The sequence below is a fragment of the Pseudorca crassidens genome, chromosome 7 (assembly GCF_039906515.1).
Source record: "Pseudorca crassidens isolate mPseCra1 chromosome 7, mPseCra1.hap1, whole genome shotgun sequence".
Classification (NCBI taxonomy): domain Eukaryota; kingdom Metazoa; phylum Chordata; class Mammalia; order Artiodactyla; family Delphinidae; genus Pseudorca; species Pseudorca crassidens.
Window position 1 is genome coordinate 90,105,223 of NC_090302.1, and position 14,697 is coordinate 90,119,919.

Here is a 14,697-nt window from a genome sequence, read left to right on the forward strand (position 1 = left end):
ACAACAGTGAGAGGCCCGCATACCGCAAAAAAAAAAAAAAAAAAAAAAAAAAAAATTTTCCTTGAGTCTTCTCTTTTGACCCATGGATTATTTAGAATTGTGTTGTTTAATTTACAAGTGTTAATTTCCCATTGTCTTTCTGTTACTGGTTTCTTGTTTGATTCTATTGTGTCCAGAGAACATACTCTTGATGGAGAAAATTTTCACATACTGAGGTATGGAGAAGTCATTTTGGCTTATACATGGTTCAGCCTGAACTTTGGGTGAACTAAAGCAGCCTGACTCCTGGCCTGTCAAGTACACACAGTGCATCTGCTTTAACCATTAAGGTAAAGAATGTCTGTTTCAAAGGTAAGGATAAATAACTCCCTTCCTATAGCTTCCAATGTTAACACTCCCTCAAAGATAAAGTTCCCTTTCCAGACACCAGAGTCTTGCTGTCTCACTGTATATGTAATAAATCTGTCTCTTTTGAAAGCTTGAAGGAATATACCCCTGTCATGTTTGATGTATGCTCTTTGTTCTGATAAGGTTTAAGCTTGTGCTAAAAACCATGCTTCAGGGGAGTGGTTCCTCAGAGCTATCTGAGAAGCTCTCTCCTGGGCTACAGTTCTCAGTTTGGCTCAAATAAAACTCTTTTATATTCCTATCTTAGATTGTTTACTTATTATTTCCATCAATACTCTCTAAGATTTCAGTTCTATTAAATTTGATAAGATTTGTTTTACAGTCCAGCTTATGGTATCCCTTGGTAAATGCTCCATAGGTGCTTGCATAGAATGTTTATTCTACTGTTTGGGGGCGGAGTGTTTAATAATTGCTGATTAGATATTATTGTTTGATGGTGTTTGAAGCCACAGGAGTTGGGGAAAGGCCTGGGGCTGCTTGGAGTGACCGACTCTGGTCACCCAGAGCTCTGGGTTGTTCCTGGCTTAATTCCAGTATACATACCTCTGGTCCACCTTTCCTCCTGACAACTCTTAACTACACACAAGTCTACGTCACTTCAACATGGCCGCCCACAGGCCTGAGTGACTACAGGGGCGCCGCCATAATGACTTCAAATTTAAGACATTTAGAGAGGGGCGGGGTTCAGCAGAGCGCCATGTTGGATACTGGCAAGTTTTGGCAAAGAAGTCGCTACTGAGCATGCGCACACCCAGGAGGCGCCTAAGGAATTCCGCAAGGACAGGGAGGGATCCAAAAAAAGGAAGCGGGTGCTGTTGTCGTTCCAGTGATTAAATGACCACTGTCTTGAAAGAGCGTGGGTGAGGGGCTGGTGAGTGCAGGGAGTTTCCGAGGGCTGAATGAAGAGGTGTCTCTGATGTCCGTGAAGAACAATCGGGTCAGTGATGGAGGCGGTCAGTGGATGGAATAATAGGGGTCGGTGTGGTCTTGATGGTGGCTTCCCGGCGGATTGATAGTGGGGTCTTTAATGGTGGATCCGCGGAGACATGGGGTGGGAGTGATGGGGTCTATGATGGTGGATACCCAGGCGGAGTGATGGGGTCTGTGGGATCTTTGATGTTGGATCTGTGGACGGATTCCCGGAGTCTGTGGGGAGTGGGGAGGATAACTGTGGGGGCCTGAGTAATGAAGGCTCTGAGGGGGAAGGATGCTAGATCTTAATTGATTTCCTCTCTTTTTTCTGCTTACTGGTTTGTTTCTATTTCTGATATTTTAAAAGTTGTCGATGGAAATAATCAATAAATAATCATAACAGGAGTAGAAAAGAGTTTTATTTGAGCCAAACTGAGGACTGTAGCGCAGGAGATAGCGTCTCAGAAGGCTCTGAGGAACCTCTGGGTTGAAGCATGATTTTTAGCATAGTCTTATACTTTATCAGAACAAAAATCATACATCGAACATGACAGGGATATATTCCTTCAAGGTTTTAAGAGCACCAGATTTAGTACATGTAAAGTGAGAGAGCAGGACCTTGGTGTCTAGGAAGGGGATGCCATGTGAAGGGAGTTATTTATTTTTATCTTCGAAACAGACTTCTTTACTTTAATGGTTAAAGCAGATGTGCTGTGTGTGTTCACACAAGTTCAGGCAGAACCATGTATAAGCCAGAATGACTTCCCCATACCTCTGTATGTGAAAATTTTCTTTATTGTTATCATGGTACACTTTGCTAGAGACTTTTTGATCCCTTCCATATCCAGGTTAGTAGCTACTGTGTCATTCCTAATATTTATGTATCATTTTTCTTTCCCTTTTTTATTATCAATCATCTCAAGGTTTACTTTATTGGTCATTTTGAAGTACCGATTGTGTTTATGCTCTCTTCTGTTTTTATATTAATTTTATCTTTTTATTTTTAGATAGTTTCCCTTTTATCTCCATTTTATGTAAATTGCCATTCTTTCCCTTATTTTCCCAGTTTTATACTGGATACGTTTAGGGGTATAAAGTTTCTTTTATATACATCTTTATCTTTGAAATGTATAAGTTCAGTTTGATGTTCCACTTTGATCCTGAGTTATTGGAGTTTCTTCATTCCCAAATTATTGATATGTTTTGTTTATTTTAAATTTTATTATATTGTCATAAACTGTAGACTACAAAGTCTCAACTTTTAAAAATTTGTCAAGATTTTCCTTGAAGACAAGTTACACAAGTTACATTGAACTTTGTTCAATGGCTATAGGAGAAAGTATATTTTCTGTTTGTGTGGTACAAACTTCTTTTAATGTATATTAAATATAGCCTGTTAGTATTTTTCAAGTTTTTTTCTTTCCTATTTTTGGTCTACTTGATTCATCATATTCTGAAAAAGATATAAAAATAATCTCTCACTAATAATTCACTTTGTAGTTTTATACGCTTTTTTTGCTAGCTTTATTTGTGTGTGTTTGGGGGAGAGACACACATAAACCTAATGGTTAATGCATTTTGTATCATTTTTTTTCATTTATTGGATGCTATTATTACAGGATCCCTCTTTTCAGCAAAAAGCAATTTCAATTTTGAATTTCACTTTGGTATTTATATTGCTATCCTTGTTTTCACTTTCATTTCATTTGGATGATTTATCTTTGCCCAGGTCTTTATTTTATATTTCTATTTGTCTCATTGTTTAGGTTAACTACTTATAATAGATACATTTTAGTTTTCTTAAATCCAACCTATAACCTAGTCTTTGTTTGTCAATAGGATAATTTTACCTTTTCAGTTTAGTGTAATAATGATTTACCTGATTTTTATACCTTCTGTTTTAATGTTTACTATTTATTTTAACTCATTTTCTTTTCCTTTTTCATACTTTTATTGGATTGATGAAATTTCTGTTCATTGTTTCCATTCTACACCCCAGATAACTCCTGTTTTTTTCCTGAGATAGTTAAAAATGTTTTGTCATAGGATAGTATTATTAATTTTCTGTTTAATGGCCTCCTTATCACATAATCATCTTTTTAAATAATTACATATCTCTTGCAAAAATTATTGCTGAACAATTTTTCTATTTGCTGTTTCTCATCTGATTTATTTTACATTTGTTTGGAATACTTTTTGTGGGTATTTTCCTCAGGTAATGATAAGAGATATTCTTCAAGTGCTTTTATTTCTGAAAATGTCTTTGACCCTAACAGAAGTGGTCCTTTAGATGCTACTTCTGATGTCAGTTAGCTTTCATTACTGCAGATGGGGCATCTTGATTTTCTTAATTCTTTTTCTGTAAATAATCTGTTCTTTCACACATGATTTAGATGTGTTTTAGATTTTAAAGTTTACCTTTAAAATTCAAGAATATTCCTAGATTTGTTCACTGATTGAGCTCCAACTGGTGTGTGTGTTTGTGTGTAAATTTGTTGGAAAGGCTAATGGTGTAGGCCTAGTAAGTGGTGTGGATAGTGGTAGGAGTCCTTGGGTGATTTCTCAGAGTCCATCACAGGTATGTCTGGAATTGGAGTCTTGGGATCACTGATGGAGATGCATTGTGGGTAGTGTGGACAAAGAACACTGCCTGCCATTTCAGTAAACAAAGTATGGTGTGGCTATCAAGCCATCAGCCACTGCAGCCACCCCCCACTGTGCATCCTGAGGGGAATCCAGAATGGGGAAAAGCAGGATATTGGCCCTAGATAGTTTGATGCATGTCAAAGGAATGATTTCAGTGAGCCCAGACTCTTGCATCTCCCATATATAGGAAAGTGCTAAATTTATTAACTTGAGATGTCTGGATTTTCTTTAATTGACAGTAATCTTTTGATGTTCCAATTAGATGGTTTTGGTTTTGTTTTGTTTTGCAAAAACTCATATATATTCTGGCTCCTCCCTTACCCCTTTGGAACAGTCCCTCAGAGCTATCTGAGGGGCTGTATCCTGGCTTAAGTCCTCAGTGAGTCTGCTGAATAAATAATAATCCTCACCTTTTAGGCTGTGCATTTTTTTTTCAGTCGACAGTAGTGATAACAGTGTGGAGGCCAGTTATTGGTACATGTGGTATTGTGATATAATAAGAAATATATATTTTGGTTTTCATCCACAGTTCCCAGCACATAGCTCCTAACACCTTTATTATTTCCTAAGTGATAAGGGCTATAGGGGCTTCTTTTGTTCCTGTGTCTTGAAATAGCATCAAAGGGCTAGGGTGAAATTAGTGGGGGTTTTTTTGCTATAAAACGTTCCTTTCAACCACACCTGAAGTGATGTTTGGAAAGGCCCTAGTGAATTGCTGGATGGGGGCTGGTTGCCAGGGGAACCAAGCAAATTATTAGCATTTTAGAACTTGAAACCCACTCTCTGGCTGGAGGTTGAATCAGTTGCCAATGGCCAGTTATTTAATCAATCATTTGTACATTGTGAAGCCTCCATAAAAACCCAGAAGTGTGGGGTTTGGAGAGTTTCTGGATTGAACATGTTGAGATTCTGGGAGAGAGATGCACTGCTTCTGACGTATCTTGCCATAACCATCTCTTCTATTCTACCTGGCTGTTTCTGAGTTATATTCTTTTATAATAAATTGGTAATCTAATAAGTAAAATATTTTCTTGAGTTCTATGAGCTGCTCTAGCAAATTAATGGAGACTGAGGAGGAGGTCGTGGGAACCTCTGATTATAACCGGTTGGTCAGAGCACAAGTAACAACCTGAACTTGTGATTGGCACCTGAAGTTGGGGTGGGGACAGTCTCGTAGGACTAAGCCCTTAACCTGTGTGATCTAGTTCTAATTCTTAAGTAGATGGTGTCAGAACTGAGTTAAATTGTAGAACACCCAGCTGGTGTTGTAGAATTGCTTGGTTTGCGGCCCCCTCCTCCCAACACACACAACACACACACACACACACACACACACACACACATTTGGTGGCCAGAAGTGTTGAGAATAGAGGAAAAATACACAGGAGGAGTTTTTCCTTTTCAGGGTGTGATTGATGTAGAACCAGGACCATGAGATAGAGATGTTGGAGGTTCTTTGATCAGGGACTGTAGAATGAGTGATTGTGATCTCGTGGAGAGAGCAGTGAATGGTGGCTTGAAGCGAGATCTTAGTTCCATGCCCAAGAATTGGACCTGGGTAGCCTGGCTGAAAACCAAGAATCCTAGCCCCTAGACCAGCAAGGGCAAAGTTTCCCTGGCTCTTGCCCCGTTTGAAAGCAAGAATGTTTCAAGGAGACAGAAACCGTAAACACAGGTACAAAGTTTATTATTAGAGACACAGCACAACATGTGGGAGAGACATAGAGAAACAGTTTGTGTAGTTAAGACAGAAGCAAGGCAGAGACACACACCCGGAGAGAAAGAGTATGGGCATCCTCCCTAAGGAGGAGGAGTGAAGTAAAGAGGTGGTTAAATCATTTATATAAGGCATTTCGTCTGGGTCTTTGCTTATCTTTAATCAGTTATCTCACTTCTTTTTCCACACCTGACCTATCCTAGGTCCCTCCCTCACATGTATGCACATCTTTTTGCCAAGATGGATTCCAGTGCAGAAGCCTGTGGGAAGGTTGACACCACCTATTATGGGGTGGCACCCCCTCCCTTTTTTGACCCCTGAGGAGCCTTTCTATGCATGTGTAGTTGGGGAGGTCTCCTTGATCTCAAACATGAGAAATATGTGGTCTCTTCATCGTTTATCTGGGCAGGACTCAGCTCCTGTCTGCCCCTGCCATTACTGTTATCTTAAAGTGTCCACTGGAGGCAAAGTGCAGCTGTTTACCCTGTTCCTGTGTTCTTTCTATCTGGAAGTGTAAACAGGAAGCTGGCTGTAAATGTCTAACCTGGAGCCCATCTATTTCTTGCCTCAAGAAATATAAACAGAGGATGGTTGTAAATGTCTAGCCTGGAACCCATCTATCTTCTGCCTCAATTGCGGCCTGTGGGAAGCAGGACAAGGGAACCAGTGATTCTGATGTGTGAGTAATGGCTGCTGGGGTGAGGTCAGTGTGCAGCAGTTGACAGTTGTAGTAAGCAGATTGAGGAGTGGGAGTGAGGAATTGAGTGTCAGGGTTGGTGATGACTTGAGGGGCTGGTGAAGTCAGATAATGTTTGATACAGTAATTGCATTCTATGTGGATTACTGATCTTGTAATAATAGCAGTAATTAATATATAACAAGCAGGTATGTGCCACACATGGACTGAGTGCTTTTTAAGTATTATAAAATTGGTTTATCTTAAAAGTATAAGGATGAGGAAACTGAGACTGAAGTAAGTTCTTCAGATTGTCACAGCTAGAAGATGGAAGACCTGGGATTCAAATGTACATTGATTTGGCTCCACACCTCATATATTTCCCCTGTGCCACCCTGTTCCATACTGTTTGATGCACTCTTGCGAGGACAGCTGAGAGGCTGTCACTGAGTGGCACTCTCTCTGTCAGGATCCCTTTGTGTTTCCACAGAGCCCTGAGGTCAGACCACTTAGTTGAACCTTCAGGATCATTTTTTCAGACTCCAGCCCAACTTGGCCCGATAATCACTGGCAGTCTTTGGACCCTCACTCAACTTAGGGCTCCTGGGAAGACTGGAGTTCTAAGGAAACAGAGGTGAAGCTCATTGTGAACATGCCAGCCAAAAAGAGCTTGTCTCATAGATCCCATATCCAGTTCAAATCCTGGCTTGGCAGGAATATGACAGTTCCTGTGAGTGGGGAGGGGGAAGCCCAGAAGCACGAATCTTCTCAGAGGTGGACTTGCTGAAACAAAGCATGATCCTTTGCAATGTGAACAATGCATGGCCCATGTCATGTACTCAAAGGCTGTTCCCTGTAGTGGGAGAGGATTTATTTTTTTAAGTTTTTATTATAGAAAATTTCAAACATACAGGAAAGTAGAGAAAATGTTATAATGAACCTACAAATGCCCTCATCACCCAGTCTCAATAATTATCAACTATTTGCCAGTGTTGTTTCACCTATCTCTTCTCACTTGCTTTGTTCTAGTTAGAATATCTTAAAACAAATCTTGGATACCATGCCATTTCACCCACAAATACTTTAGCATGCAAATCCAACTGATGTGGACTTTTTTCTCCCACATAACCCCCAGGCCATTACTCACCTAACAAAAGTTACAGTAGCTCCTTAATATCATCTGCTATTCAATCTATAGTCAGAGTTCTCTGATTATTTTGGACAAAGAAAGTTGTCATCTGCTGTATCAGTAAACAAAGGAAGTTGTGGTCAACAATCCATCAGCCACTGCACTCGCCCCCACTGTGCACCCTGAGGGGATTCAGTATGGAAAAAACCCAGGATACTGGCCCTAGATATTTAAGGTGCATATCAAAGCCATGATTTAATGAGCCCAGACTCTCGAATCTTCCCATACATAGAGAACTGCTAAATTCATTAACTTGAGATGTCTGGATTTTCTTTTTCTTTTCTTTTTTAAAAATTTTTATTGGATATAGTTGATTTACAATGTTGTGTTAGTTTCAGGTGTACAGCAAAGTGAATCAGTTATACTTATGCATATATCCACTTTTTTTTAGATTCTTTTGCCATATAGACTATTACAGTGGATTTTCTTTAACAGTAATCTTTTCATGTTCCAGCTACCTAATTTTTTTTTTTTTTTTGGTAAAAACTCCTATATATCCTGGCTCCTCCCTTACCTTTTTGGAACAGTCTCTCAGAGCTATCTGAGAGGCTGCCTCCTGGGCTTAAGTTCTCAGCAATTCCGCCGAATAAAACATAATTCTCACCTTTTAGGTTGTGCATTTTTTTCAGCTGATGTTATCTAAAAAATGACTTTTTAAACTTTTCCTATGAAAATTTAAAAAATACAAATGTAGAGAAACTAGTATAAAGAAGCTTCATTTAGGGGACTTCCCTGGTGGTCCAGTGGTAAAGAATTCGCCTTCCAATGCAGGGGATGCGGGTTCAATCCCTGGTCAGGGAACTAGGATCCCACATGCCACGGGTCAACTAAGCCTGTGCACCACAGCTACTGAGCTTGTACGCCTCAACTAGAGAGCCCATGTGCCACAAACTACAGAGCCCATGCGCTCTGGAGCCCGTGTGCCATAACTAGAGAAGAGAAAAACCCCACGCCACAACTAGAGAGAAGCCCTCGTGCCGCAATTACCCATCAATTTTCACAATTATCAACTCATGCCCAGTCATTTGTCGTCTATCCCTTCCTCCAATATTTCTTTTCTTCTGCTGGATTATTTTGAAGCAAATCTCAAAGATTTTGTCATTTTATCCATAAATATTTCAATATGTAAAATTCCTTTAATAAAAATAGCCACGGTGATATTATCACACCTTAAAAAATTACAATACATTTTAAAGTATCATTTTATGTGGATTGGATTGGTAAGATTTAGAGGCTTGATCAGATTCAGATTCCTTTTTTTGTTTTTGTCTTTTGGGGAGCAAGACTACTTCCCATGTGATATACTTGATCAGGAGGCACATAATGTCTGGTTATCTGTTTTGTGATGTGAGCAGCCATTGATGATTGTTTCTTAGATCCATATTTCATTATGTGTGCAAAATGGACATTTCTATTTCTACCATTCTTTTACTTTGTTGACTTATAAAAATGCATAATGTGAGAGTTGAGAGTTGTCTTATTTGGGGCAAAATGAGGACTATAGCCCAGGAGACTGTTTTATATAGCTCTGAGAAACTGCTCTGAGAGCTAGCGGGGAGGGTCAGTATTATATATGATTCAGGTGAAGGGGGTGGTACGTACAGTCAAGCACACATTTTGGCAAAGTCTTGCTGCTAGTCCTGCGAAGGTTGCTGCTAGTCACAAGGAGCAGATGTCTCTGTTAATGATTTTAATGCCTTTCTAGATATGAGGAGATGCAAGAATTTGGGCTCATAAAATATTCTCCTGAAAATATCTTACTATCTGCAGGGCTGTTCTGCCAGTTTTTGCCAGAGCATCAAGTGCCTCATTCCTGATCTCCACCCTGAACTCCTTTCAGGATGTGTTGAAGGTCAGCAGCTGCAGTGGCTAGTGACTTAACCCTTGTAGAGGCAGATGGCAAGTGCCAATTTTTAGTTGGCAACTTGTAGCTGGAATAAGTATATAAGCAGAAAAAGAAAGTCCTTCATGAAGTGTTTGGTTATGCTTGACTGAATCTTTTGCTTTTTGACAAGTTTCAAAAATAACGGTTTGATTCCCTAATACTTTCCAAAGGTGCTAGAAATGTTCTCTCTCTTGATCTGGATGGCAGATGTGAAAAATAGGGGAAAGTGATGTATACTTAATATTAATGTACTTTACATAAGTTATACCACACAAAAAAATTAGCAAAGAAGTAACCAAAATGTTGTTTATATTAGAAAGTGTATGTTAGAAGCAAAAATGTTAAAAGTCCATCATAAAAAGATAATGGGGAGGATAGGTCTAGGGTAAAATGGACACAGTCCCCAATGTATAAGTCTCGATTGGAACATGCTTTCAACAAAACAGCAAGAAAAGGTTTTTCTGGTGTCATTGGGAATTTTGAATATGAGCTGAATATTAAAGTGTTATAGAATTGCTAATAATTTTCTCAGGCATGATAATAATCTTTTAGGAGATTGATGTTATGAATTTAGGCATGAAGTGTCATGACATCTGCAACTTTCAAATGGTTCAGCCAAAAAAACCCTATATACACTAGTATACTCATATATATGTATGCATTTACATGTAACTATATGTGTATGTAGAAAGATTAAACAAATATGGCAAAATACTAATTGTTGAAACTAGATGGAAGGTATATGTGTATTTCTTGTACTAATAATTCAACTCTTTATGTTAGAAAACTCAATAAAAAAATTAGAGGGGCTTCCCTGGTGGCGCAGTGGTTGAGAGTCCGCCTGCCGATGTAGGGGACACGGGTTCGTGCCCCGGTCCGGGAAGATCCCACATGTAGCAGAACGGCTAGGCCCGGAGCGGCTGAGCCTGCGCATCCGGAGCCTGTGCTCCGCAACGGGAGAGGCCACAACAGTGAGAGGCCCGCGTACCACACACACACAAAAAAAATTAGAAAACAGTGGCTTCAGTTAGTAGGTGACTTAGGTCTTAAGGTTTATTAACTAGAACCAAATCCACTTACTATGTTGTAGTTAAGACAAAGTTTCCATTGACAGTTCCCTTTTAAGAATGGGAAGCGGGAATTCCCTGGTGGCTCAGTGGTTAGGACTCAGCACTTTCACTGCTGGGTCCTGGTTCAATTCCTGTTCTGGTAGCTAAGATCCCGCAAGCCGCGGGGTGTGGCCCCCCCCAAAAAGAACTGTAAGCAAAGAACAGTGAAAAAGCTAGCAGTCGCCCTTTTTTTGGTCTTACTTATGGATGTTCTCACTACTTGTGAGGGGCTGGTCACAGAAGCTCAGAGCAAAATCATTAAAAAGTTACTTTGCTTTTTACTAGCAAATAAGAAAAATATAAACATTCAAATTACTTATAATTTTACCATCACCCAAATATTATATCTGTTAACATATAGTTCCTTCCAGATAATTTTCTCTATGTGCATGAATTCATTCATGTATGTGTGTATGTACACACATATTGTTCAATGAAAATGGACTCATACTGTTTGGTACATATTTTTACTTAGCATTTTAACACATTTTTCTACAGTAGTTTAATTTTACATGACATTATGTCTATATTATGCCCTATAAAGTATTTAAAGCTGTCCACAATTATTGTTATCAAGATGTTTCTAAACTTTTTTTTTGGTATTAGCTGTGGTAAAACTCCTGGATTTAAATCTTTGTGCAACACAGGATGATTTTTTTATAATGTAATTCTAGGAGTAAGTTTTTGGGTCAGTTGCATGGACACTAAATGATGTATATGTCCATGTGTGCCATTGACACACTTCCTTCTCTCATCGGTTCCTCTATCAATCTGTTTTTTCAGATCTCTGCCCCTTTCCCAGAAGAACCAGAAATGACCAAGTCCCTGGTGAGTTCTTATTTGTTCATGTATTTATTTGTTGCTTTCTTTATTTTTTAGTGGATTTTAGGAGGCATCTATTAACCCATATAGTAAATGTGTAAGTATAAATAAATGAAAACTAAGATCAGAGAAAGTAAAGAAGAGATTATCAACTCCAAGTCAAGCTTGGATTATAGGTATATGTGAGTTGTGTGGCTTCACACAGTTATGAACTTTGAACTGTAAAATTGTCTCTGATCTTCCTGAAAGACATAGCAATGATGGAAGTGAAATACATGGTTTATATTGTTGAAAAGTAATTAATTTCATCTATAGTAACTATTTCCTGGTTTTTGATGTTTGAGAAAATTTTTGATAGATCTTCAGATGAATGGAGATAGAACAGTGTCTTTAACAACCCTGTTAGAAGTTCACTAACAGGTTTTCTATAGTGACTTACAAAGCAGTGCGTTTCACACTGGCACATGACTTCAGATTCTGATTTAATAGGACTGGGATTCCCACAGGATGTTAGTGCTGCTGGTGCAAGGACCACCTTGTGAGGCAAAGTTTTGAGTGAATGGATGTTGAGTTTTGTCAGTTGCTTTTTCTGCATCAGTTGACATGGTCAGGTGATTTTCCTTTTTAGCTTATTGCTGCCGTAGATTACATTGATTGATTTTCACATATTGAGCAGGCTTGCAACCTCTGAATAATTTCCAGTTGGTCATGACATACACTTCTTTTTATATATTTGTATTTGCTAGTATATTTTTTAAGGATTTTTGTATCATGTTTAGGAGGGATATTGTTCTATTTTTTTCTTTCATTACTACTATGCATGGATGAAAGTCCCAAAACTCCACTTGGCTTTTTTCTTTTTCCATACCACTCCATTGGAGTGTGATGGGGCCCCTCTGTTCAACCAGGTAAGAGTGGGAATCTAAGCTACCCACTGGGTCTTTGCTGATGGGCATGGGATCAGGCCCAGAGTTTTCTGTTTATTTATTATGTTTGGCTGGAGCATGTTTTGCCTAAACGTTTTCTGTTTCTAGATTGCCCCTTTCCTGGTCTTTTAGCTAGAGAGAGCAGACTTTTCTGTGAGTTTTTTTGTTGTGCCTTTGTTGGTATTTCTGGGTTGTAGGCTTTTCTAGTACTTGCTCAGGGCTGTATGAGTCAATAGACTTCAGGAAACTCATGCTGTGTAGTTCCTTGGTTCCTGAGGTCCCTAGACAGTTTGCTTTTTTTTCTTTAAGCTTTCAGTCTTCTTATGTTTGCTTTATGGATAATGTCTATGGTTACTAGAGGTACTTAGTGGGTGAATAGGGACAAGTGCGTCTACTCTGTTCTTCCAGGGGTTGAAGTCAGTTCATTGATTTTTTTTTTAAAGGAGGAGTTATTTATATATTAAGCATGGTCTTTTTTTTTTCAATTTTTTTACATGTTTGTTCTTTGCATTTTAACTTTTAAAAGTAAATATTTAATTTTGAATATCATTAAGGTTATAGATATGTTTACTCAATCAAATAGTTTTTTGAAGCTTCATTTAAAAAAAAAACAAACCACCTGTTAGCTGCTCTCTTATCCCTCAAATTGCAGCTTCTTAAAGGTAATCACATCACTCTGAACTCAATTGAACTAATTTTTTTAGTATTTATGTTCCCATGTCTAAATAACATGTTTATATTGGTACCTTTTGGTTTTCAGTTTTAGGCAGTTTCTACTGACTTAGCACAATGGAAAATAGGAATTTAACTCTCTTTCAGACACTTAAGCCTTCAACACTTATACGAACATTTCTTCTTCCCCTCCTTCTAATATAGGTATATCATAATTTTGGGTAAATCAATAGGCTGTATTTATTAATATGATTATTTTAATTATATTCACAGCTGAACCATTTATTTTACCTTTTATGCACTATTTTTTGTTTTACCTGGAATTTATTATTGTTTGGTTTAATCATGTTTCATTTTACATATTTGGATCACTAATTCAACTTCACATTCTTCCCAGGTATATAAATATCTTCTCAATATGTTAAAATATATTAGATAATAACAGTAATCACAAACATTAATATAGGCTTACTATATGCTAGGCACTATAAACATTCTCTATTAACTGATTTAATCATAACCCCTTTGAGGTATCTATAATCATTATCCTCATTTTACAGAGAAGGAAACAGATCCACAGAGAAGTAACTTGCCCTGGGTCACACTGCTAGTAAGTGGTGAAGCCAGAAGTAAAACCCAAGCAATTTGGCTCCAGAATATAGGTATTTATTTCAGCTGTTGAAAGAAGCTTCCCTTAGAGTCTTTGACCTGCTTGAAGTTGCTCTCTATTTGATACTCATCTACTGACTTGGGGGTCTCCCTTTGGCATGATACTAGGAATTCCTTTCATGTGTCTCAAGTATTGGAGCTCTTGTTTTCTGGCTGTTTCCTGATTTATGCTTTCATTTTTAGAGAATATTATCCAGTAGCTCTCTAGAAAGTATTGTGTGGAAAGTAAATTTTTTGAGACCTTGCATGTCTGGAAATATTTTTATTTTACCCTCAGTAATTTCATAGCTAATTCTAGATTGTAAGTCATTTTTACTCAGAAATTTTAAGCCACTCTTTTTACTTTTACTATCCCATCTTTTCTTACTGGGTGTGATAGGCAGAATAATAACCCCCAAAGGTATCCACATCCTAATTCCTGAAACCCATGAATATGTTACTTCACATGACAATAGGGACTTTGAAGATGCGATTAAGTTAAGGATTTTGAGATGGGGTGATTATTCTGGGTTATCTGGGAGGGCCCAGTGTAATCACAGTTCCTTATAAGTGAAAGAGGGAGGCAGAAGGGTCAGAGTCAAGGGGAGATTTGAAGATGCTACTCTGCTGGCTTTGAAGATAGAGGAAGGGACCACGAGCCTCTTAGAAGTCATATAAGACAAGGAAATGGATTCTTCCTTAAAGCCTCCAGAAGGAGTGCATCCAACACACTGATTTTAGCCCAGTAAGACCTATTTTCAACTTCTGACCTCCAGAACTGTAAGATAATAAATTTGTGTTTTAAGTTTGTGGCAATTTGTTGCAGCAGCAATAGGAAACCATTACAGATTTTGGTACCTGGAAGTGGAATGATGCTGTAACAAATACCCAAAAATGTCAAATGGCTTCGGAATTTGGTAATAGAAACTGTAAAAATTTTGAAGAGTATAATAGCAAGAGCCTAGATTTCCTCGAACAGATTGATAATAGAAATATGAATGTTAACTCTGCTAGAGGACTCAGAATGAAGTGAGGAGCACACTAGGAAAAAAGCTATATTGTTTTAGAGAATATTTCAATTATTATA

At 38.3% G+C, this 14,697-nt stretch overlaps 1 protein-coding gene across 16 annotated transcripts in view; it reads left to right on the forward strand.

The window, feature by feature from the left end:
• Positions 1-1,126: 1,126 nt before the first annotated feature.
• The window catches only part of ZNF484 (zinc finger protein 484), a 35,264-nt gene continuing 21,693 nt past the window's right edge, over positions 1,127-14,697 (forward strand). For 3 of the 16 annotated variants that reach the window (XM_067744968.1, XM_067744974.1, XM_067744975.1), the window contains exons 1-3: positions 1,136-1,345; positions 11,326-11,370; positions 13,523-13,624. Coding sequence is in view for 2 of the 16 variants with exons in the window: in XM_067744966.1 (XP_067601067.1) it covers positions 1,325-1,345; positions 11,326-11,370 (66 nt within the window). In the remaining 14 variants the exon portion in view is untranslated. Of the gene's footprint in view, positions 1,346-11,325; positions 11,371-13,109; positions 13,167-13,522; positions 13,625-14,697 lie in introns of all 16 variants that reach the window. The other 13 variants (XM_067744977.1, XM_067744978.1, XM_067744983.1 and 10 more) reach the window with 10 other exon arrangements.